Here is a 26,907-nt window from a genome sequence, read left to right on the forward strand (position 1 = left end):
CTTGGCCATGGTGGAGAGTTTGGAATCTGATTGATTGATTGCTTCTGTGGACAGGTGTCTTTCATACAGGCAACAAACCGACACCAGGAGCACTCCCTTTAAGAGTATGCTCCCAACCTCAGCTCGCCACCTGTACAAAAGACACCTGGGAGCCAGAAATCTTTCTGATTGAGAGGGGGTCAAACACCCACTTCCCTCACCAAAATGCAAATCAACCCACAACATTCCCGACATGCGCCTCTCTGGACCCTCCCGCCGCCACCCCGTCTCCCACCGCCCAAACACAACCACCATCAAAACCATAGACTGATCATCTCCTTGCCAGCGGGCAAACACACAAAACCAGCAGGGGATCAAACACCCCTCTCCCCCACTGTATATATATATCTCATTTTGAATCTAACTACCTTGATTATTCGTTTGTTTGCCTACATCGATTATAAGTGTGATTAACTGAGTTTCCCTAATCATTCATTGCTACTACTACTGCCGTACGTATGAGTGGCCACTACAGTAACTAACTATTTGATCTACACGTCCCTATCTTTCTCAACTAGGCCTGTCAGCCCACAGTTTTGTATTTGTTGGGACTTGCAGATTCTTGCTTCCCCTCAAAAACCAAACCCCAGTCTTTCGCAGTCAGGGGTGGGCGAAAAAACCAACTACGAGGAAAAATTCCCACCCTGCCAGCACTATGTGCTCGGCAGCACCATTATACTTTTCTCATGCCTGAGTGCGTCATATCACAAACATTTTATAACATTTTATAACAATACTTGACAGTCTGTTGTATGCAGTATCGCTCTGTATGCTGGTTGTCTTCAGCTCAAGCACTTTACGTACTGTAGAGAGCCACCCTTTGGGGAGAGGTTAGGCTAGCACGTACACCCAGCATATGGATCTTCACATCTTCTCATCCTGTCTGCCACTGACTGAGCAGACCCCCCGTTGACGGCACCTTCGTACCGGACCTTCACGTGCTCCCCACCATCTCGTCATCTCGCCATCCTCCAGGGGTTGCATGTTCTAGTCCGCTGCTGCCCTGTAGGCAGCATTCTCTCGCTGCTCCGGGACTCCCACCTCCGGGTGAACACCTCCAGGTCTCCTACCTCCGGGTGAACACCTCCAGGTCTCCTACCTCTGGGTGAACACCTCTGAACACCTCCGGGTCTCCTACCTCCGGGTGAACACCTCCCCCCGTTGAGGCGGTGACGCCTCACACATAACACTGCACTCAGCTCTGTTCCTGTGAATATATAGCTCCATACATAATAGTTAGTGGTCTCATATATGTTCTTGATTCATCTGCAATTACTCCAGCGGCAGTCCATCATAAGGAACAGACACAGACATGGGTCGACCCGTAAGCATTTCATGCGGTGTTAGATACATATGGCTGTTAGTCTGCATGTGCTAGGTCATTAGTGCAAGAGGTAGAGCATCTACTGAAATACGTTTAGTATCAGCACAAATTACATCAAACACAAATCAGGGTATGCCAGACCTATCCCTGGTCAAGGAAAAAATAAATAATTTTGAGCACACTTCAGGTGATCCTCCACCGTTGCCTGCAAGTACAGAGATCATTCCTCTACCTTCCCCCTCGCACACTGGCTAAGATCCTGGGCAGCTGTAATACGTCCAGCAAGAACTGCAGTCAGAATTCAATTAAACTATTTGTTCGATAAGTGGCGTTCCAATTTTTTCCTAGAACCTCATTGCATTCAAACAACTCCAAACAGACGACACAATCCATGGGCCTAAACGTCAGTATTTATCTGTATATTTATATATTTTAGCAAATCTACCCTTAACCAGGTTGCACTCTGTAGTGATAGTTTTCAATTCAGCCCATTGGGCAGAACAGGGTGTTCATAATGTTTGTGAAATTTCAGACCCAAAACTTTTAAGCTCAACGAAATACGAATTTCGGCTAGGCAATCGTGAGTGTTCTCAGTGACTGGCTCCACAGAATTAATTACACCATTACAGTTGGTGTGTTAGGCACACTAACAAGTTTAGGAATTTCAGTTTGGGTGATACATAGATTAACCCCATATCCCCATATCCTGTTCTTTCAAAATAGAACTGACCTGGTGTGATAAACGTACGATCGATGTGTGAGAGAGCAATTTTCCCAATGATCCACACTAAGAGAGCATCTCCAGCCTGGCAATCCTTGTGCCACCAAATCCAATGTTTTCAATACATAAATTTCAGCCCTGTAAGCGCCCCACTCTCCTGAGCTGGGACCCCCCCAGCACCGCCCAACCCTTTCAGTCACATGTAAGACACAGTCTTTGTTGTAGTTTGCCAGCCATAGTACGGGTGCAAAGCATAGGTCCATTCAATGTCAGGCTTGTCCAAAGAACACCCGGATCTCAGGATGTTGTCCTTTAGTGAGCAATCAGTGATCTACTGCAGACCATACTTGATAAGGTCCAGGAACATTTGTTGTGCTTTTATGGGGTGGAGGATGACCCCAATCATGTCCTGACGGCCTTGGGAGCGTGCAAGGGAGTCTATGACCACAGAGGAGTACACCACAGGGGAGCCCACAGCCCCCCGAAGGAGACGCTTCCAGGTGTACTACTGATCTAGGAATTGTTAAGGGGAGTAACGGCCTTGAGCTCTCACATGTAGTCACTTGGAAAAAGCGCTGATCAATAATAATATCATGTGGAATGGAATTACAGTTATAGGTTACAATTGGGACATCTTATATATATATACATCTATATCTATATATATGTGTTCTATATACATCATACTATAAATAATGGTTACTGGGTGGGTTGGTTGTGTTGCAGAACTTATCGCATTTGTTATCACAGCTTGCTGTAATAATGCTAGACTAAGTGGGCATGTCCTTCCATCCTTTTTCTGAGGATCGAAGATATTGTTTACAGGACAGTAGTACTGGAAACTGGAGACAGACAACTGGGAACACACAACTGAAAAACCCATCTTTAAATGTTCAATTTATGCATCAGATCTAGGCCTTAAAACGGTGAATATTTATCGTGATTTACTATACCCTGATTTTAATAAAGCAGGAAGCTATTAAAAACAATTCAAAATGAGGAGTTCAGTTTTTAACGTGTTAAGACTTCTGATGTTTACAAGGCCCTGATTGTGTGGAGTCTGTATTTCTAAACTTAGCAGTTGATATTATTTCATCTCTTTTAACTTAGCATTTTAATCTTTCATTAGACAATGGGGTTATACCAGACCTTTGGAAATCAGCTTTCTCATTTATTTATTTTATTTCATTTCTTATTAAATCAGGGACATCCAACTATATTTGATCATTACAGTCCAATCCTAAAGCCTCCTGTCCCTTGTAGAAACCCTTTTCAGTGAATCGTTCACATGTTATCAGTCTGCAAAAAATCTAAGGTCATATAAACATATCAGCACAACTGTTGTTTTGAAAGTCTTAAAACAATGTCACGGTACCCTCTGCACTTCCCTGTCTGTTGATTTAGAAGAGGCTCTCAACACAGTGAATCAGGAAATATTGCTGCAGAGATTAAATATTGTTGGTCTATCAAATTATTTAAAAATTACTAAAGTAACCTACCTCCACTATTCTAATCAAACGAATAACACCTCTCTTAAAGGGGTTTTCCACTCTCGTGTATAGTTATCCCTGTAAAATAGTTCTAGTCCGTTTACTTGTAAAAGTACAAACCTAATTGGCAAAGACACATTCTTATCCCTTCCTGTTTTTCATTTACCAGAGAAAGGAAAACAAAATTCCTTTAGTCTGAAAATTTGTGGTGCACACTACCCGAACATATTAATATTCCATCTGTGCTAACGAGTGATAATCCCAATAAGATAGAACTAAAATAGAGTAAATGAGGTTGAGATCTAGATATGCATTTACAGTCCTCTAGCCACTTTTATCCCACTAATTTTCATTAAAAACAACCTAGTGAATTTGGTTTTATGTGTACAGCACTAGTGTTTACTCTAAATGGTATACAAGCATGTACATGCATTTTGTTTCTTATTAACTTATAACTGTACCACACTCAAAATATCACTCAGATCCTTCATTCATGACAATTAAATGTTGCTCACTTTGGAGGAATGTGAATATGTATTTAACTTAGTCTAAAATAAAATTTATCATCTGTGAGCTTTGTTTCAATTTACCACCAAGTTGTTACCTTGGCTGAACGCCCAATTGTGAAAGGCATAAGATTCGTCCTATAAATGTATCCATTTCATTTAAACTGTTTTTGGCCATATTAAGGTAGTGTTAAATCTACTCATGTCACAAACCACATTTCCCATCCTGCACTGCGGTCCACAAACATGGCTGGCTGGCATGCAATTCCCAGATCACACACACCTGCATCCAGTTCTCAGCTCTCGGTTTTTATCAGTTCTCAGCTGCTGTATAACGTATTATCAATTCAATTCACTTCACAGGTTGTGCAGTATATCCTCCCTTTCTCGAGTTTGTGACCACTGCTTTGTATTATTTAAATATTGTAACTCGTATACTTTGTATGACATATCCATAGCACCCCGTATAGCACATATGTATATATATACACACACACACATACACATACATATACACACCCACACATATATATTTGCATAACTACTCTATTCTATTCATCAATCTACGGTTCAGGAAAAAACAAATCACTTCAAACTACACTGTTGTAAAGGGACCGTAATTAAACTACCTCCCAAACTCATATCAGCACAACATGTCGGCAAAAGGAACCCTTATGCAAGGCTGTCTAATCCAGATACTCGTACTCCCTACAAAACCTGACTTCCACACTAAGTAATCAAATCATCACCTTATTCTAATGTTACTGATTCAGATATCACATCTGTAACAGGCGTACAACACATTACAAAGAATTTAAAATGTGCAGACTACTACTGCCATCTGATCTTACTAATTACTTATCATTGGACATATCCATCATTTAAAGAGAAAACATGCAGAAATTATTCAGCATTATACAACATGAATACCACACGCCAGAAGAATTCGCATTTACACTGCTTAAGATATTGTATAGACACGTACCCGTATAGGAATCACCGATACACAAATTAGTTATGGTTACTCCAGCTCTTGTTAGCGAGTCAGTTCCTGAAGGTAGACTGCTCTCTAAAACCAAATGTTTAGGCTCAACATTATCTCAACAGGGAGGATGTGACCTAGCCTGATACGGACCACATTGTGATCAGCCAGAGACTGTTACCTCGGGTCGGTTTTACTTTTCAGGATTTTTTATTAATATCATTCAAAACAAACAGGTTCACATGTCGTGCGCTCGGTGGTTTAGATAACCGTCATCATTCAGTTTCCAAACAGGGAAACACACGGAATTCAAATTAAAATGAAAAGAATGATTTGGAGCTCCGGCGCGCATGATTCTGACCAGCCACAATCTATACATAAACTTCCAACTAGTTTTTCCACATTATTTAAAAGGAATTTAAGTGTTATGTACTTAATTACCATAATTGTAAACAAAATTTTTATATAATTTACTAACTTCAAGTTGTATAACAATAGTTACTCAAATGCTACAAATATTATACCTAACATCTTTGCAGGGATTTATAGACAAGGCACTGAATGAAACGAGCAATATAGACAAATTATTATTAGTATTATTATTATTATCTCTCTGCTCACACATCATAAAAGAGAAATCCTTTATTATAACTTAATTTATGGAATATAAATGAAAGGTCCAAATGGACTTTCTCCTCCACATTTGGAGCATCTGACTCATTCATTTCTCAACAATGGCTTCTGGGGCCTGAAAATGCACACTTTTTTCCGCCTTCAGTCTTCCTTTTTCCCTGGATCACACAATCTGGGAATATGTTTTTATATATTACAGGTCTAGTAATTCTTATTTACACAATGGGCAGTCGAACAAATGTCTAAAGTATGTGCCATTGGCGTGCATGCTCCCCAAAATTTTTAACACACTTATACAGCAGTTATTGATACCAAATTAATTATAACACACACAGTCTTGCCGACTCACCGAAAGTATGTACCGGATTCAAAACATTCGAAGACCGCAAGATATCTCACAATGCTCTGCATTACCAAGCTCACTCTGAAGAACACACACACCGAATTGTCTTACCTTTTTTTTTTGTCCTTCCACACAGACGCACAGATAAGAACAGACAAGAACACACACATACACCCCTCCTTTCTATCAACAACGCCGGCAAGCTCCCATACACACATTGTATTCCACATTATTACACTTATTTTACTACATGAAGTTTTCAAAGTATAAAGCACCTCCACACCAGCTACGTATGCATGAAGCTTACAGTCATACAAATTAAATCCAACTTTCTCCAAAAAAAAATTCTTTTCTCTAAATCTTATCCCACTTATCCAATACTTTAGGTATGGAGCTCATGTTCAGAGCACTAATAAATACATTTTCCCTGTCTCCAAAACTTACACGCTCTCGCTCTCACACCCATATTATAAGCACATATATTTTAAGCACACACATTTGTTAGTACATATTCCATTCATACACCGGGCATGCTGTATTGCACGACCCGGACCTGGGCCCAGGATTTATTCCCCTCTCTATCCAGCCCTGGAATCTAATCTATCTATCTTTTATCTAATCCTTTTCCAGCGGTATTAGGGGTCCCCACCAATGCAGCCGCCACTAGTCTGCTAGTCTAGTCTAGTAGCCGGTATCTGGGGTCTGAGGCCTCATTTTCCACCTGCTTTCTATCCCCGCCCTGGAGTATTTCTCTATTTCTCTACTCTTTTTTCTACCTTTTTTCTACCTTTCCTCCAGCGGTATTGCAGGACTTTCACTCACACAACACATATACCATATCCTTACACAGTCTTATGAACCTTATACAATTACAATAAGTACAATCTTCTACAATCTACACTTCTCTTACCTCTTCTCACTCACTCAAGGTTCTTTTGGAGACCCACTTAGTCTTTCTTCCCACCCCGGGGCTTCTCAGTCATAGCAACAGACCACTAAAACAGAGCTTTGAAATAACAGGCGTCTGCAATGCCTTTTCCTATACGGCCTGTCTGTTGCTTAGAGAGCGAAGTCCCACGGGAGAGATTCCAGACATGTAGATCTTAGCCCAGTCCCATCTGGGGTGCCAAATGTTGGCTCAAATTTAGCCTATTACCCGAAAACATTTAAAACTCAACTTAGAAGCCAATACTCACATCTACCTCTGAGCCCAGTTGGAGATAGAAAAAATACACCAGCCGTGAGTGAGAAGAAGCAAGGGTCCAGCTTTATTGTTCCATTCCACCACACGAGATCCACACCGATGAGAATTCTCAAAAGTGATCCCAATACCCTGAGCTTAAGCTCCAGTATTTATACTGTATTTACACACTAGATAACCCATAGGTTTCCAGAAAAGGCCTATTTCACTTACCCATAGAATTGAAACCAGGGGTTTTAATTTACACATAAAATCAGAACCTAGGCATTTCCAACAACCCAGGAAACAAAAACCCAGAGTTTCTAGTTACCTAGGTTGTCAAAAACCAGGATTCTCATTTACCTAGGGGGTCAAAAACCAGGATTCTCATTTACCTAGGTAGTCAGAAACCAGGATTCTCAATTCCCTAGGTAAAAAAAATGACGTAGACAAGACGACTAAACAACCGGGAGGGACCTTGGTCTTATCGTTATCTCGAGGGGGGGGGGGGGGGGGGCAGTTTGGGCTCTGGTCTGTGCTGACTACTATGGTGAGCACACCTCTGAACCGGGGTGGCCGAGCTATGAACTGGACCTGGTAACCCTTTTCTGCGGTATACAGAACCGAGAATGTGGAGACACATTTGGCAGTAGTTTCCACGGTGCCAGATGGTCTTTTAATGATCCGACATTGCGGGGTTATAAATACGGCTTATGCCTGGTTTTCCCTCAGAAGTCTGATATTTTGTCATGCACTTCGGGTAAAAGGGGGAGTTTTCTGCAGTGTGAGGGATTTACTTTAACTGGGGAGAAAAAAGCTCATCCAGCCTTAGTAATCACTTCAAACAGCTCTTTATATGCTGCTCTCAGTTTTTAGCACACCCTTCTGGCTCCTCTGAGCCAGAGAGGAATTAATATTTTATTTTATTTTTTATTTTTGTGTGTTTTTTTTTTTTTTTTTTGGCTTTCCATAGCGGAAGGAAGAGTTGCAACGTAAGCGCCAAAATCCAGCGGAGAGCCGGACCCGGGAGACAGAGCAAGAAATAGAGCAGCGCTTGTCTCCAGCTCCTCTCCCAGATCCATATGAGATCCACCGAACCTGAGACAGCTAGCTGCCTCGGCAGCGGCCGCCCATATCCGCGAGGCTCTGAAACCCAACTCGCTTCGGCTTCCGAGAATAGAGCGAGTCGTGAGCGGAGCTGCCTAATGTAATGCTTTACAATGCATAGTCAGACCTCTTGAGAGTTGCCCTGGCATGCTCCAACCCTAAACACTTCACACAGAAAGTGTGCACTGATGAAATGGGAGCAAGGCATAACACACTTCCTGAATTCTCTTACTCATACTTTTCTCTCGCTCATTCTTTTTTTTTCTTCTCTTTTTTAAAGGGATAAAAAAGTCCAGAGATTTTGAGAAAAGATAGAGAGGAAATGAAGCGTCTCTTTGCTTTCGTTACACAAACAACCGACATGCAGTCTCGCTGAAGATTGACGGCTGATGGCACGGTTCACAGGTGTCATTTATATATCACGCGATGCGCTTAATTGCTACGTCACCTGATCACAGCAGGCCTATAAATTAGGCATGATTTTACACAAGCTTCAGATACTGGTCACGCGCGAGGGTGCTCCGCAGCATTCAGCTAACGCAATGTGGAGTTCCTTTTGAAAGGGAACATTGAGAGAGCTGTGAAGAAAAACCCAAAAACAATAGGTAGTGACATTACCCACAACCTTCACAGGGCAGGGGTGAAGGCATCACAATCCACTATTTGAAGAAGACTTCAAGTGCAGAAATATGTAGGCCATACCACAAGATGCAGACCATTCATGATCAGTAAGAATCAGAAGGCCAGACTGGAATTGGCAAAGAAATACAAAGATGAGCCACAAAATGTCTGGAACCAAGATTAACCTCTACCAAAGTGATGGAAAGGCCAAAGTGTGGAGAAATAATGGTTCTGCTTATGATCCAAAACATAGAAGCTCATCAGAAGCTCATCAAGCATGGCTTGTTTTGCAACCAAGGGATATGCAACCAAATATTAAGTGTTATTTACTTTAATTTACTATCTGTTCCTATCCTTATGCTCACCTAAAATTGGGTGGTCTGCCACCATAGGTGCCATGTTTTAAGTTACTGAATACATCTAGATGTTGATTTCAAGAATTGAAAGCTGAAATTCTGATCTATCTTTTCGTATCCATCTTTTGATCTCAAACGCAAATGTCTTCAATGTATAGTGAAAACAATAAAATTGACCTTGCTGTTCCAATACTTTCAGAGAGAACTGTATATAGAAGGGAGGGGAAGAGGTAAAGTAGTGAATGTAAGAACATGGTGTGCATATTTGAATAATAAACTGCTTAAGAAGTTATCTTGCACAAGATTTTGGCATGGATTTTTTTCCCCTAAAGATGAAGATTCAAGCATGGTCTTTCTCCTGGGTTATTTTTAACTGATCCACATTAATTAAATAATTAGATCATTTTTTTCTACATGTTTACTTAAGATATAAATAAAAGTACTAAATACACAATTACCAGTATAACATGAATGCTTGAGGGAGACCATTGCATTTAAAAGTATTGTTGGTAATATTTTTAAGGAGATAATGGACATTAAATTTGTTTATTAGCATGTAATTTTGTGTTTTCATCAATAGTGTAAAACTAATTGATTGTTAGTTTCTACATTTGGTGCTAATTATATACAACTAAATTAATGCTCCAATTTAGAAGTTTGTAAATGGTTATAATTTTGACAATGTAATGGACAGTTATACCAAAAACTGTGAACTGTGCAATATTTTATATTATTTATAAAAAAATTTTTTAGCTTCCATATTTTCTACCAGTACAACTGTTTAGAAATTATAATATGCAAACACACGTAACTAAACTACACATACATGCATACAACATTCACAGAATCTAAAGTTGGTGTTATACATATTAATTAACTCAACCGACATTTAAAAAATTTCTCTTTGCTCACCCTTCACCCTTCCCCCCATACTCCCCAACCCATCGCTTTGACAAGTACCACCTCCCAATCGCATCTACTGTCTTGTCTTGTCTACTGCTCCATCTTAATAATTGTCCTCTCCATGTCCTGCACACACCACTCACCCACATTAACCTTTAAAGACATAGTACAACATATCTGAAAGAAAAAAGGAAACTGTGATCTGCCTTCAGGTTACCATTACGGATGGCAGTGGTGTCTCCAGGCAGTCCACAGTGTGGGTAATAGTGCATATTCAAGATGTCAATGACAACACACCAGAATTCCCCCAGAGAGTCTACTGCATAAGTCTCCCCGAGCGGGACCAGAACAAACGTGGTGATCCTGTCTATAGAGTATTTGCATATGACTGGGATGAAGGGACTAATGCAGAACTCACATACAGCATAGTGGATGGAAATGAAGATGGGAAGTACTTCATTGATCCCAAAACTGGAATGGTGTACTCCAGAAAGATGGTTACAGCAGGGGCTTATGACATCCTCACGGTACAAGACAATTTTTTTCAGGCAGACAACTTACAGCATTGTGGTTTCCACAACTTAACTTAAGTATAACATATCACCTTCTTTATTTTCTATTACTAAAGTCATTTGCTGCCTATTGTACAGCTAGAATTTTTCATTCTCCATACTCTGCAGATAAAAGCCATGGACAATGGGATTCCGCAGAAGTGGTCAAATGTACAGCTACGTGTTGAGTGGATCAGAAAACCTTTGCCTTTGCCACAGGCCTTGCGATTCATGATGTCTAGCTATAACTTTACCATTGCAGAGAATGCTAAAGTTTTTGCAAATGTGGGCACCATCTTTGTACAGCAAACAGAAACACCCCTCTGGTTTTATATCATTGGTGAGCTATAACATGAATCTGCTTTCATGTCAGCATGGTTTGCTGTATGGTTACATAAAATGTTTGATATATTTTACAACTTTGGTATTGTTATTTGTTTATTTTTAGAGAAAGACTTCTAGCTGTGCTGAAACTTGATTCTATTTACCTTTTACCTTGCCATGTCTTTTATGATATTTCACCTTTTCTGTCTGTCTTCATTGGTTACTCTTGCTTTCTCTCTTGCTTCCTCTTGAAAAGGTGGGATATCACAGGAGATGTTTTATATCCCCCAAATATATAATTCTAGAAACTGCACAAGCAGCACTGGTGAGAGAAAAACTCTTCTTATTTTACATGCATTTTAAATTTCTTCATTTTAGATCAGGCATAATCCAACTGATCCAAAATGATACTTTTTGAGACTTGCTTTAAGACCGCAGTTTGCTTAGGGCAAATGCACAACCTTTGTTACAGTAAACAGTGAATACTCAACACCTGCTAGAATCCTTTTCCTCTGATCTCTGTTAAGTACGATGGAAATTGAGTGAAATTGGATAAGACATATGCAATGAATACTAAAAATGCCCTCATGCTTCTGAGTGGACTGAAATTAGTGGTTTGAGGAACGGGAGCAAGGAAAGCCTGAACCTATTGCAGCTGTTTGTGGCAGATTGAGATACGAGACTGTAGCTGATGGGAAAAATGTGAGCATACAGTGTCTGATGCTATGAAGTCCATAAACCTTTGATGATGAGTTTTGCAGCATGGAAATTGCATTTCCCAGAGATGTGGAAAAACTACTAAATCAGTATGTTGGTAGAGTAATTGAGATGATTTTATGTTGTAGCTGCCCCAACTATAGCTTAACATAATATTATAAATATAACATCTTGCTAAGCTGTTTTAAGATATTTTATATGCATTTATTTATTAGTAAAAGGAAACTATGATGGAGCATTTGACATCCAGAGGGGAATGGCTATAGTTTTGGTGAAGTCTCTGGACGCAGAATATCAGTCACTATACAACTTGACTGTTCAGGTGACTGATGGGACAAATACAGCAACCACACAGGTATGTCTTAAAGAATCATGTAATTCAACATGTTCAAGAATCATGTAAAGCCTGTTTCTTTACTTATGAAAAGTTATATTATTTGCTTTAGGTGCAATGTTATATTACATGGCAAAAAGTATGTTGACATCTGACCATCACACCCATACGCGGGCCTTCCCATATATGGAAGCCACAAAGTTGGAAGCACAAAATTGTATGGAATGTATTTTTATGTATCAAGGTTTCCCTTCACTTGAACTAAAGGGCCCAAACATGTTCCATCAGTGCCACTGTACAAAAAGTGAGGCCCATAAAGAAATGGTTTGCCAAGGTTGATGTGAAACAGCTCCAGTGGCCTTCAAAAGGAAGGACCAACTCCATGTTAATGGCCATGGTTTTGGTATGCTTACATATGGTTGTGGTGGTCAGGTATCCACATACATTTGGCCATATAGTGTATTTTAAAGACACTTTAGTTGTAATGCATTTATTTCTATTATGAAGCAAACGGTGAAGGATACATTCACTATGTGTGTTTATTAAAGATCCTCAACCAGTCCACAATTCACTGGAACAGTCAAAACCAGGCAATGTCTCAACATATTGATAAGGGGATTGTCACGATTAGAGGCTGAGCCAGAAGCAGGTGCAGATAATGACTTTTATTGAAGCAACGAACTGAGAAATAAAGACACTGAGACAACTTGACTAAACTACTGTGGCATGGAACAAACATTGAGACATAAACAACATGAATCTAAGTCTACTTGGCAGAATACTGTGGCAAAACTAAACATAAACTAACAAGCTCAAGAAACATGGAACACAGCGGTCTAAGACAACGAAAGACAAGCTAATAGTGCAGACAAGGACTATATATACCCATGAGTGCTCATTAACCAAAACGTGAATCAGGTGCAGGTGGTCATGTGACATGTAGTGCAGTGCAGTGGCTGATGGGAAGTGGAGTCCAGAGCTTCCTGATACGTGCCAGGGATACTTGAGAGATAGAATTGGTAGAAACAGGGAAGCAGGCAAAGATAATGATGGAGGCAAATACATAAATAAAGCTTGGTAAAATAAATAATACATAAATCTTAGAATGCATGACCTAAACAATGGCAAGGCCCCCAGAAAATTAGGTACTCCAACAGAACTTAATTGCACTAGGCAAATGAGACTCTTGTATAGCCAAATGATTGGACTGGTAGTTGATAAGCCTGTGAGGTATGGCCCTCGAAAACCTGACCAAAAGTGGTGTGGACAAGGATGTGACATTGAACTTTAGCTGTACACAGAGGGATGTCATTTAATCTTGACATTTACAAACAGTATGCAGTATGGTCATGAGTATGTATACATACAAATAATCAATGTATATTTTACAGTCAGCTTTATCATGCAGTAATACAGGTATTTTGGCTTGTTGGCTTCCACTGCTTCTATTTCCAGGTTCATATCAGAGTTTTGGACTGCAATGATAACACTCCAGTGATCTCCCAACCTGTATATCAGGTCTCTGTTTTAGAGAACACACCAGTGAACACTGAGATTGTGCATATCAAAGCCACAGATAGTGATGAACGAGCCAAGCTAAGCTATTCTATTCATGGTAGTGTGGATCTGGTCAGCATGCGCATGTTTCGGATTGATGTTGGTACTGGTGTTCTTTATACTGCTGATGTTCTGGATTACGAGACATGCACTCAGCATATCCTTACTATTATGGTAAGAAAGAATCAACATTTACATTCTCCAAAATGCAAATACATGCTGGCTTATTCAGCTATTTACCATAAAGCATGTGATTCAGTAATTATAGTCAAAATAATAGGGAAAGTATGTTGTAATTACAAGTCATAGGTTTATTTTTTACTGTAACCATACTCACGCTTTTAAGTTTATTTCTATATTTCGATATACCTTTAAATTTTTTTGTAGGTAAAAGACCAGGAATTCCCCTACTACAGAGACCTGGCTCGGATCATAGTGAATATAGAGGATTCCAATGACCAGAGTCCTTTTTTTACACAAACAGTGTATGATGGTGTGGTAACTGACTCTGCCTTTCTTGGGATACCTGTTGTACAGGTTTCAGCCCTGGACAGAGACACAGGGAGGAATAAAGAGCTTGTATACTCCATTGAATCAGGTGGGTTTATGAAATATTGATTAAAACCCTGTTTTATCTCCTAACAATGTAATTGAAATATATAATATTTGTTGTCAGTTATGTCCGCTATTATTATACATACCTTTATTCAGTTATGTAGTGCTGTAAATAACTTGTTTTCTTCCAGGTAACACAGGAGGTGCATTTGGAATTGATTCACTGTCTGGCACCATTTCAGTGGCCAGAGAGCTGGACTTCACATTTGTTGGCCATTATATGCTTACTGTTTGTGTCACGGATGGAGGCAATCCAGCACTAAGTGCCACAGCTGTTGCCAGAATTGCCATCTCACTGTCAAACTTCTCTAGTCCCAAATTCACCCAATTAGAGTACCAGGCTGAGATCCCTGAGAATGTGCCTGTTGGAGCCTTTGTTACTAATATCACAGCCATAAGCACCTCAGGGCTAATTTACAATATAGTGCAAGGGAATAATGAGACGAAGTTTGGAATCAACCACTACACAGGTGTAATTGTGACACAGAAGTCCTTAGATTTTGAAACCACAGCGTCCTACATATTGGTAATCCAGGCTGTCAACATGGCAGGGCTTGTTTCCAGTACTACACTTAATATTCAAGTGGTTGATAAGAATGATAATCCACCTGTATTTCAACAGCTTTGCTACTCAGGGAGCATTAGTGAAGCAGCCCCCATCAACAGTGTGGTTTTAGGTGTGGATGGAAGTCCCCTGGTGATCCAAGCCATTGATTCTGATAGGAACCAGAATTCTCTATTAGTCTTTCAGATTGTTGAAGACATGGCTAAATTATTCTTCACTGTTGATTCTGGTACTGGATCAATCAGAAACATTGCCAGTCTGGATTATGAGACTTTTAGTGAGTTTTACTTCCATGTCTATGTCAGGGATAGTGGTAGCCCAGAGTTGACTGCAGAGAGTCCAGCTACAGTTTTAATAAAGGTTGTAAACATCAATGATTCTCCTCCCAGATTCTCCCAGAACACCTATGACACTGTTGTGCTGCTTCCTACATATTCTGGCATAGAGATTTTGAGAGTGGAGGCATCTGACCCTGACATGAGTACAAATTCAATTTATTATTTTGCTGACAACAACTTGGAGCCCTTTGCCATTGATCCCAGCACTGGCATCCTCACAGTCAAAAACAGCAAGCTGTCCCAAGACCGCTACTGTTTCAACATAAAGGCATCAGATGGACGTTACTCCTGCACTGCTTTTGTGACAGTAATAGTACGTGAGGCTATGGACAGTGGCCTTTTGTTCAGTCAGCCTTCATACTCCTCATCTGTGCTGGAGAACACCTCAAACATAGCTACCGTAATGGTGGTCAATGCAATAGGGAACTATCTGAATGAGCCGATCAAATATGCACTGTTAAATGCAGGGATCCACTTCAAAATTGGACCCACATCTGGAGTCATACAGACTATGGGGATCTCATTTGATTGTGAAGAGCAAGAGGTCTATGAGTTGGTGGTGGAGGCAAGTCGTGAACATGACTGGCTGAGGGTTGCCAGGGTGATTGTGCGAGTGCAAGTGGAAGACATCAATGATAATGCACCTGAGTTTGTCAGCCTACCATACTATGCTTCAGTGCAGGTTGATGCACAAATTGGCTCATCCATATTTCAGGTGTCAGCTACAGACATGGACAAAGGAATAAATGGGATGGTTTCCTATGAGCTTGAGGATGAGCGTAGACATTTTGAGCTAAACAGTACAACAGGCGAACTCACCCTTCAACAAACCTTTGTAACTGACATGTCCAATGTTGAGTACTCACTGGTCATTATTGCACGTGATGCCGGCTACCCCTCCCTTTTCACTGCAGTAGAACTCATAGTCACAGTAGTTGACAAAGCCATGCCTATTTTTGACAAAAGATTTTATGGTATTTCTGTTAGAGAGGACATACCTGTGTCAACCCCAATTCTAAAGATTAATGCTGTGAGTCCTGAAGGACAGAACATCATTTACACCATTGTGAATTGGGATCCTTCTCTTCAGTTTGACATTGGTTTTGAGAGTGGTGTGATCAGTGTAATTTACCCATTGGATTATGAGAGTACTCCCTATTACAAGTTAATAGTCAGGTCCACTGATATGTTCACTGGAGCTACATCAGAGGTGGATGTAAACATTGATCTTTTAGATGTGAATGACAATGCACCTGTATTTGAGAAAACCTCATATACTGTTACTCTGGCTGAGAACTCAATGACTGGGACTGGAGTGGTACAACTCTTGGCAACAGATAATGAATCTGAAAATTGTACTATTCGTTATGAGATTCTCTCAGATGCTTTGAACTACACAGACTACTTTGAAATTGACAGTGCCTCTGGTCTTATTGTTACAGTCAATCTTTTGGATTATGAACTTACCCAACGCTATAGCTTCATTGTCCGAGCAACAGACAATGGATCTCCAGCCCAGAGCAGTGAGGTCACGGTTACTGTCTTAGTAAATGACACAAATGACAACCCTCCATCCTTTAACCAGCCTCTATATGAAGCTTTTGTTAATGAACTTGCTCCCAGAGGGCACTTTGTAACCTGCGTTCAAGCTTCTGATGCAGACATCTCTGATTTTGACAAGCTAAGATATAGAATTCTTTCTGGAGATGATAGGATGAACTTTTTAATGGACCCTAAAACAGGAGTCATCTCTCTGTCACACCAGCATTTGCCGCGCATGCAGCAGACATACATGCTCAGTGTGTCTGCATCAGATGGAGTGTTCACTAGTACAGCACAGGTAAACATCCGTATACTGGGGGCTAACCTATATAACCCTGTCTTTAGCCAGAGATTTTACCTTGCTGAGATACAAGAGAATGTACCTATAGGAGCTAAGGTTATTCAGGTGCGGGCCACAGATGAGGACTCTGCGCTTTTTGGTCAGATAATGTATTCATTTATCAATGACCTTGGAAAGACTCTGTTTATTATAGGAGCAGATGGAGTGATCACCACTACCAAAAAATTAGACAGAGAGAATCCAATGAACAGAGACATTGGGCTGATAGTATTGGCTCTGGATGGAGGTGGAAGAGCATCCTTCTGTAGTGTTAGAGTAATGCTAACAGATGAGAATGATAATGCACCACTGTTCAGGGCTGCAGAGTATAGGGTTAGCATTAAAGCTAATATAGCCATTGGTACACTTGTGACTCAGATCCAGGCTCAGGACCCAGATGCTGGGGACAATGGCAAGGTGACTTATTCACTGTACAGTGAAGCAAGGCTTCCTCTAGTGGATGTGTTAGAAATTGAGCCTGATAGTGGGTGGATGGTCACAAAGGGAAGCATGGTTCATTTGAGAGGAACTGTTCTATCATTCTTTGTCAAGGCCACAGATGGAGGAGTGCCTTCCAAACACTCATTGGTGTCTGTATTCATCCATGTACTGCCACCTGATGCTAACATACCAGTATTCACTCAGCCCCAATATTCCTTCACTGTACTAGAGGATACACTAGTTGGGACAGCCATAGGTTCAGTGTACCTGAGTCCAGGTCAGACAGCAATTTTTGCTGTAGTGAATGGGGAAACAGCAGAAAGCAACCAGGGTAAAATGTTTATAATAGAGAGAGAAACTGGGGTTCTCAGGCTTGATAATATGCTAGACTACGAACTGGTTGACATCTATCGATTCAAAGTGTCTGCCACCATGAGAGAAGATCTAATAGAATCCATGTCAGTAGTTGATGTGGAGGTGAAAGTCCTAGATGTGAATGACAATAGGCCTTCCTTTGAGACTAGCTCCTATGTGGTTATGGTAATGGAGGGCATTCCTGTAGGTACAAGGATCATGCGGGTACATGCTCAGGACCCAGACTGGGGCTCAAATGGACAGGTTACCTACAGCCTTGGATCAATCTTCAATCACGAGAAAGAGCAAACCTCTGACAGAACCATCAATACTATCAATACCATGTTTGCAGTTGATAGCAAAACAGGATGGATCACCACTCTTGGAGACCTGGACCATGAAATATGTCCATCTTACACATTTAGCGTGGTTGCATCAGATCTAGGGGAGACAGTCTCTCTCTCTTCTACTGCTGTGGTTACTGTTGCCATTGCTGACATCAATGACAACCCTCCTATCTTTGAGAGGGACTACTACAGGGCTGCTGTGAGGGAGAGTGACCCAATAGGAGAAGTAGTGTCTGTTCTCAGCACACGAGACTCAGACACCTCTGATGAGAATAGGCTGGTCAGCCTCCATATCACAGGTATGTATTAATCTAGGCCAGTGGTTCTCAACACGGGGGGCACAGAAGGGGGGCGCAAATTGTTTTCAAGAAAAAAACACAGACGGCATAATTTGGGTACTTGGTGTATTTTATTGCTTTTCAGATAGAATGTGCATAAATGGAAAAACCCCACATTCTCTCTCCCTCTGCATTTTCATTTTGCTGGGGAGAGGTGGAGCTTAGCCTGTCTTTTACCTAGCTGTCAGTTCAGACCAGTGTTGCCAACTTACCGACTTTTCAGACACCTTTAGCAACTTTATTTTGCAAAAAAGTGCCTAACGACAAATTTAGTGACTTTTTCAACAAACCTTAGCAACTTTCCAAATGTTGCCAGTACTGTCCTGCAAGCACAAGGTCTTGCTTTCCCTCTGCACTCACACCTCTCTCTGTGTCTGCTCTGTTCAGTGAGTGGCTGAGAGCCGGAGCAGCACATTCCGTTAATCGCACAGCAGCTGACATAGATGTGAATGTAAAAACATGCAAGCGCAGCTGTCCCACTGATTGATTTAAAAATGCCATGGATAACAAGACGTGTCCTTCGTCCCAATTTACATAATTCGTATGCAAATGTTTTTAGAATGCAAGATGCATGGAATGCAACATGTTTTACATGTAAAATAGTACACGTTATTACAACCTAGTTCTCTTGTTCAAAGTAGTTATAGTGTTCAGAAACATTTTTGATAATTCATGTTTCATACCTGTCCGTTATATAGTTTTATAAAAGTCAAAAAAGTTATTTAAAAAATCATAAAAGTTATGAAAAGTAATTTAAAAAAGTACAAAAATACAAAAGCAAAAAAAAAATCTATCCATCCATCCATCTACTGTACCTACCTACCTATCTATCCAAAACAGATTATAGATTAGGTTATATATAGAGAGATTTTATATAGAATAGGTAATCATTATACCTGGTCTCTGCCAATGGGGGGGAGGGTTGCTTGCCATATGATAGGGGAGGCTTGGGGGGGGGGGTTAGTTACAAAAGGTTGAAAACCTCTGATCCTGCCTTTGTAGCATGATGCAGTATAATGAAGTGAGGAGTGAAGAGGTAGTGCATATGGGGGGGAAAAAAAAAAAAAAACTAGGTCCATGTGTCATATCTTTATGTGAGTGAGGAGACTGTCAGATTTAACCCTTTTTAGTAAATCTTATTTCTTTCAATTACTAATAAGTAGTTATTCATTTTTTCAGAATTTTTAAGAGCCGGTGTGTCTGTAGGTTTTCATTCCAGTTAAATATGAGCCATATGTAATAGCTGTTTGAAGAACAAGTTCAGTTGACTTACCAGGTGAAAACAGAGGTTCTCCTGAGCCACACCGGCCCATTGGGGGTACAATTTGACCTTTTACAGAGTCATTTTTATTACTGTGATTATATAAATTGCAAATATATTTTTTTGTTTGTGGTGGTGGTTTCCTTGGCCCAGGTGGGAACCTTGGAGGGGTGTTTGCACTAACTTCAGTGCAAGGAGTGTGGATGTTGTCAGTGAAGCGGCCACTGGATAGGGAAAAACAAGATCGATACGTACTAAATATCACTGCCTGTGACAGCTTGTTTGCCACCCAGGTGATTGTAGAGGTCACCATCATGGATGCCAATGACAACAGCCCCATATGTAACCAGGTGTGGGTAAAATAAAATTACCTTTGTTAAAACCTACATTTCAAGAATGTCTCCCATGTACACAGTATCATTTCAGTCCCCAATTGGGGATTTAAAGTATTAAAAATAGTCTTTGTGATTATATAACTCATTTAATAATGACATAGGAAATTGGTTCAAGAAATATATGTGTAATTCTACACAAATGGTGCAAATTCAGAGTTGATAAACCCTTCTTCTTGTACACTTAAAGTTCTTTTCCCTTTGTGCTGAGCAGTACTACAACTGATACCAGTACTACAATTGATTACCAATTGCTTGAGTTTGTGAGAGCCAAAACTTATATAATGAAACAATAATACAAAAAAAAACAACAAAAGAATAATAAAAAAAATAAAAATAAAATAAAATCTTCAACTGAGGGGAACTAAACATTAAGGAACCCATTTACTTCTATTTTCTTGGGGATGGTTTTAGTTGTTATGTGCGCACTCGGTGGAAATCCCTGACAGATAGTAATGATAACTAACATATTATTAAGCAATTTAATGTATTAATAAGCATGCCTTATTAAAAATAAACACTGTATAAAGCTTTACTGATTAGTCATGTAATAATAATAATAATAATAATAATAATAATAATAATAATAATAATACAATGTAATAAAACAATTGTTAACATATTTTCTATATTAATTAAATCATTTTATATTTATTAAAATATGATTTACATGCATACACTGGAAGCACTTTACAATAAGAGTACATTAATAAACATTTTACAGTAGTATGCATAAATAAACATTCATCTTTAGTAACAGCTTTATTCTTATTACAATTCTTATTTCAGTTAAGTTTTAAGTCTTTTAAACATTAACAATTTATTTTTAGTTTTAGTTTTACTTTTTGCCCTTCTGTTTCACCAGGCTAAATATGATGCCTCATTTCCAGAAGACATATCCATTAATTATCGAATTCTTACGGTTGGGGCTACAGACTCTGACATCGGCACCAATGCAGAAATTCAGTACACCTTATTTGGCATAGGAGTTGAAGACTTCTACATGGATACTAACACTGGTAAGATGATACTCAGTAACTAATTCTTTGGCAGTAAACTGCTAAAAAAATGTGCTGTGTGCAGACACCTAGATAGCAGACATTTACGTTTAGGCACAGTAGGGTCATCTATGGAGTGTATGGTATTTAATAGCCAAAATGGCCAAGTGTAGCTCCTTTTTTGTTTGTTTGTTTATTTTTTGAGTAAACAGTTTAAACATTCCAGGTCACTGATAAAAATAACACCCAAAACATGGCTCACTGTTAGGATTATTTAGCATGTTATCATCTTTTTCATGAGAACATTGTTTTAGTAGCACCATAAAAAGTGGCTTTGTTTCGTGTTTTTTCTTAAGATTAATTATTTTTTTAGAAGGCCTTTGATTTCCCCTTAGGTATTTTTATTCTGCTGTATTGTGTGCTGTTAGAGTGATTTCTGCTGGATACCTACTCCCTTGAACAATATCATTAGTGCTGATATTTACCACTGGAGGCCCATATCTTTAGAAACCCATCTTTTTGTTTTCTTGAACTGAATTCTCTTGTGTAAACGAAATAACTCAAATGCTATTACCCTTTTTTCATAAAGCGTATTGTCTTAAGGACACATGCTTTTTTCCATCAGTGAATGTTGTCAGATCTTTTTGCACCTGTAATATGATATAGCAACCAACAAAATGTAAGTGAAAGACATATGGAAACATTTTAAGGGAAAAAAAGAAAAAAAACTTACAATAACCTGGTTGCATAAGTGCACACCAGTGTTGGGAAGTACTGTAACTAATTAAAATTAATGACGCAACTAACTTAGCTACAATTTTGCAGTGGTGTCACAAGTAGCGCTTCTTTAAAAATAGTGTAGCTTTTCCAGTAACAAGTTACTTTTTCAAACGAGTAGCGCAACCAGTTTGTTTTGTCCAATTATAACGGTGTGCTTCATTGCATATCTGCAGTGCCTGCTTGCTTCACAGGAATTAAGGGCCTCATTGTAGCTCACATGGACAGCAAGAGACCATCTAATGGACACAAAGCAAAGAACCACAGTTTGTTATATGATATATGGGGTGGGGAAATAATAATCAGATAATAAATTATTGAAAAAAATGTTAAATTTACTTATAAATAAAGTAAAACTTTTATTTTATAATAATTCAATATGTTTAGCAATGTATGCTGAAGGATTTATTTTATGTTCTGAACATACAACAGTTTGTATTTCTGAACATCTCGTTTAAGGGAGCAGCAAGAGAAAAAGATCCTATCTTAACCTGTTTATTATCCATTATTATTTCCATGATTAATGAATTAATCAGTGGTTGAAATTGATTATTCAAGTTCGACACACTCATCCTTATTATCCATGATGGAGTGGGAGATGGCGACTGATTTAGAAAATGAGAAAACAAATTACCCTTGGCTTTATTTGTTGAATTTCATATGCCTTAAGGAATCAAACAATAAATCTTACACCTAGGTTAAAGCACAAATTTAAGGATGCATCTAGAGGTGAGTGTGATTTTAAATTGATAAGTAGCCTACTGTTGTCACGATTGTAGGTTAGAGATGGAGGAAAATGCAGAACATTTAATAATCTACCAAACAAAACACAAAATAAGACTTACATGAAACAAGGGAGAGCATAACCTGATACAGATAGACAGACCAAACAATGCAAGCAGTGCCGAACGTGACTGTATATACACCAGGGCTAATGAGCCAAAATGGGAAACAGCTGAAATAAGACATGTGTCTAGGTGCAGTGGCTGATGGGAATCATAATCTCTAGTCCTTCTCCAATATTACTTGACATATCCCCCCCTTAATGCACGTCTCCCGAAGTATGTAATCAGTTCAGGAGGAGTTCCTGGACCCCCAGACCAGATGTCCCTAAGCAGTTCAGAGTTAACATGCGGCCTCTTCCGCACCGCAGAGAGTTAACATGATATCCCTGGCCTGGCTTTAGCGCAGAGAGATGGCTAGATGGAGAGATGACTGCGCAGCCAGCAGTGGGAATGATGAAGGGGGAATGACATTCACCATGAAGCTAGAGGGGGGAGCGAAGTTCTCCACGGAGGCCAGAGCGGGGCGCGATGTCCTCCGTGGAGCAGGAAGGGGGCAGTGACATGCGGCATGAAGCAAAGAAAAGAAGTGACATTTTCAGCAGAGCATGGAGGCAGAACGACGTCCTCAGCAGAGCAGGATGGCAGAGCGATGTCCTCAGCCGAGCAGAATGGCAGAGCGATGTTCTCAGTGGAGTATGAAGACAGAGCAATGTCAAAGAGGAGCCTGGCGTAGTGACATCCAAGGAAGAGCAGGGCCGCACCGGGCGGCAGAGTAATGTCCTCAGCTGAACAGGGAGACTGAGTGGCATCCTCAGTCGAGCAGGGAAGCTGAACGGCGTTTTCGGTTGATTCAGCAGGCTGAATGAGATTCATAGTAGGGGAGGGAGGCAGATCGGTGTCCTTAGTGGGGCAGGGAGGGTGGGAGATGGTTTCAACCTGGTTGGAAGGCTCCTTCTTGATATACACCCTAAAGGAGTACATCACGTCAAGCCATTCCCGATTGGCTTTGATCAGGGAGAATCTCCCTTTCTTGTCCCACCTTGGTTTTTCCCTTTCAAAAAGGGCCACTTGAACACTGAAAAAATCTGCTGCATCCATGTTATAAGGTCCTGCATTCTGCCATGATTGTAGGTAGAGACGGATGCAAATGCAGATCTGAAGGGAAACATTTAATAATGTACCAAACAAAACAAGACTTACATGAAACAAGGCAAACATAATGTGATACTGATAGACAGACCAAACAATGCAAGACAATTAGTGTAGTGCTGAACACGACTATATATACACCAGTGCTAATGAGCCAAAACGTGAAACCGGTGAAATAAGACATGTGACTAGGTGCAGTGGCTGATGGGAATCATAGTCTGTAGTCCTTCTCCGATATTACATGACAAATGTACAGATTATTTAAAATGAGTAGGCTATATTTCTGGGTTTAATTACATTATATTGTTATTATTGTTATTACTATTAATATTATTAATGTTTATTAATATTTTAATATTACTATTATTATTATTATTATAAGTAGTAGTAGTGGTGGTGGTAGTAGTAGTAGTAATATTATTAATATACAGTTTGAGTATTAATTGTATCTTTGGATAGTCTATAAATAAAGAAAAACTCAATGAATTCATAATTGTCCTGAATTATCTTTATATTGTGTTTAATTTATTAATGCACAATTATACAATTATTTATAAGCTGATTCACAATCATGACATACTAAAAATGTTGCCCTTTTAAGTAGCTTCAATGTAGTTAGCTACTTTTTGTTAGTAACTTGTAGCTAGCTACTTTTGTAAAAGGGTAGCTTGACTGTACCTTAACAACTTTAAACTATGAGTAGCTTGTAGCTTGAAAAGCTACAGTTTTCCCCAACACTAGTGCATACTCCTTAACTAATACTTTGTAAAACACCTTTTGCTTGTAATAAACTCAGTCTTCTTGAGTTAGAGTCTACCAGTTTAGCACAGCTTGAGTTCACAATTTTATTTAACTCTTCCTTGCAAAAATGCTCCAGATCTACCAAATTGTGATGGGATCTCCTGTGCACAGCCCTCCTCAGTTCATTCCACAGGTTTTCAATGGGATTTAGATCTGGCCTCTGACTGGGCCATGCCAAAAGCTTGATCTTTGTCTTCTGAAGCCATTTATTTGACTTGGATGCTTTGGGTCATTGCTTTGGGTCATTATCATACAGAAAGGTGATTTTTTTTTTCCTTCAGAGGCTTGCAGGCTTTTTTTCAAATATTTGGAGTATTTGGAGCTATCCATGATTCCTTCTATCTTGATTAGAGCCCCAGTGCTAGCTGAAGAGAAGCAGCCGTATAACATGATACTGCCACGACCATGGTTTACCAAGGGCATGGTGTTCTTTGGGAGATGAGCTCTCTAGTTTTTGCATAAAAGCATATCTTTTAGAATTACACCCAGAAAGTTCTACTGGTCTCATCAGACCATAGCAAATTTGGGCACATGGTTTGGGGTGACTTAGGTGGGCTTGGATGTTGTTTGTGAGCAAGGGCTTCTGTAAAGCCACCCTACCCCATCGCACAATCATATGAATAATACTAGAGATTGTTCTCATGTGCAGGGAGTGACCAGCATTTGCCAGATATTCCTGCAGCTTCTTAAATATTGATGTAGGTCTTTTGTCAGTCTCCCTGATAAGTTTTTGTTTTGACAAAGGGAAGTCCTATTTTTGGAAATGTCACTGTGGTGCCCCAATTTCTCCACTTGTAGCCTTCATGGTGTTCCATGGTACATTTAACATTTTGGAAATTCTTTTGTACACCTTCTCCTGACTGATAAATATTGACAATGAGATCCCATACATGCGTAGCAAGCTCTTTGAAGACCATGGCTTCAGCAGTAGGATGTCAATAAAATTCTACAGAATCACTTCATTGATGAAATGTGTATGATTAATTATTTTTGAGCATGAGTTTGACTGATTCTGATTCGTGATAATGTGCAGTCACATGTCCCATTATAGGGATACACTACGTGTGTATATACATATACATATATATATATATATATATATATATATATATATATATATATATATATATATATATATATATATATATATATATAATATGTAAGGGGTGTGCACACTTATGCAATTAGGTTATTGTAAGGTTTTTATTTCTTTTTTCCTCTAAAACATTTGTATTTGTTTTTCACTTGAATATTGTTGGTTGCCATATCACATAAAAGTTAGAAAAATATGGGTTTTTTAACATTACAAAACCTGGCAATTTTAAGAGGGATGTGTAGATTTTTATATCTACTATGCTAAAAGAAGTGCATATTTTTGCTTGTTTTTTTTCAGGTGAGCTGAAGACTGCCTCTCTGATTGACCGGGAGAGGACTCAGACTTATAATCTAATATCCCAGGCTACAGATGGAGGTGGCTTATTCTGTCGGTCTGAGATCTTTCTCAGTGTAATTGATGTAAATGACAATGCTCCATCCTTCTTTTTCACTGAGATTCTAGCCAGTATATTTGAGAATGCTGTACCTAAAACCCTGCTAACACGTCTGCAAGCTCAGGATCCTGATGAGGGTGAGTACTAGTGCATTTTCCTTGCATATATTTCCCTTACTGAAGGGAAGGTATTAAATATACTAAATATACTTTTGTAAAAGTGTTTTGTGATTATTAATGTCATTAAGTTGGTTTTACATTAGATATTCACTGCACATTCACACATCCAACGCCAACATTATCTAAAGAGAGCCTGTGAAAAGAGAGCCTTCTGAACAAAATACACTCATACATTTTATTCATATTGTATTTATGGTTTATCTTTTTTCATGGTAATTACATTTACGTTTCAGCTTTTAAAAACATTTGTTGTATGTTGTTTGTGAAAGTATACTGCTCTAACTGTGCTTCTCTAAGATTAAATGGTTTATTCTATGATACAGACAAATTGGTGTTGAATCATGTTTTTACAGAAATTAAACATCACTAGTGTTTGCGTGTAAGCAGCATGAGACCATTTCTTCTCAGTGGTCTTAGATTGGTTGCTTTACTTCTCATGCAGAGATCCACAGCAGGGATTCCTTTGTTCATATCTGTCTAAAGTAAATGTACCAAGTAAGCTCATCA

The 26,907-nt window shown here is 39.4% G+C and overlaps 1 protein-coding gene across 1 annotated transcript in view; it reads left to right on the top strand.

Moving 5' to 3' along the window:
• The window catches only part of LOC108276550 (protocadherin Fat 3), a 76,208-nt gene that overhangs the window by 24,316 nt on the left and 24,985 nt on the right, over positions 1 to 26,907 (top strand). Inside the window, exons 4-13 of the mRNA XM_053687028.1 lie at positions 10,418 to 10,732; positions 10,886 to 11,096; positions 11,337 to 11,405; positions 12,013 to 12,152; positions 13,587 to 13,862; positions 14,076 to 14,286; positions 14,435 to 18,529; positions 19,983 to 20,179; positions 21,087 to 21,240; positions 26,125 to 26,358. Of these exons, the coding sequence (XP_053543003.1) occupies positions 10,418 to 10,732; positions 10,886 to 11,096; positions 11,337 to 11,405; positions 12,013 to 12,152; positions 13,587 to 13,862; positions 14,076 to 14,286; positions 14,435 to 18,529; positions 19,983 to 20,179; positions 21,087 to 21,240; positions 26,125 to 26,358 (5,902 nt within the window). The remainder of the gene's footprint in view (positions 1 to 10,417; positions 10,733 to 10,885; positions 11,097 to 11,336; positions 11,406 to 12,012; positions 12,153 to 13,586; positions 13,863 to 14,075; positions 14,287 to 14,434; positions 18,530 to 19,982; positions 20,180 to 21,086; positions 21,241 to 26,124; positions 26,359 to 26,907) is intronic.

This window comes from Ictalurus punctatus, chromosome 16 (genome assembly GCF_001660625.3).
Source record: "Ictalurus punctatus breed USDA103 chromosome 16, Coco_2.0, whole genome shotgun sequence".
Lineage (NCBI taxonomy): Eukaryota > Metazoa > Chordata > Actinopteri > Siluriformes > Ictaluridae > Ictalurus > Ictalurus punctatus.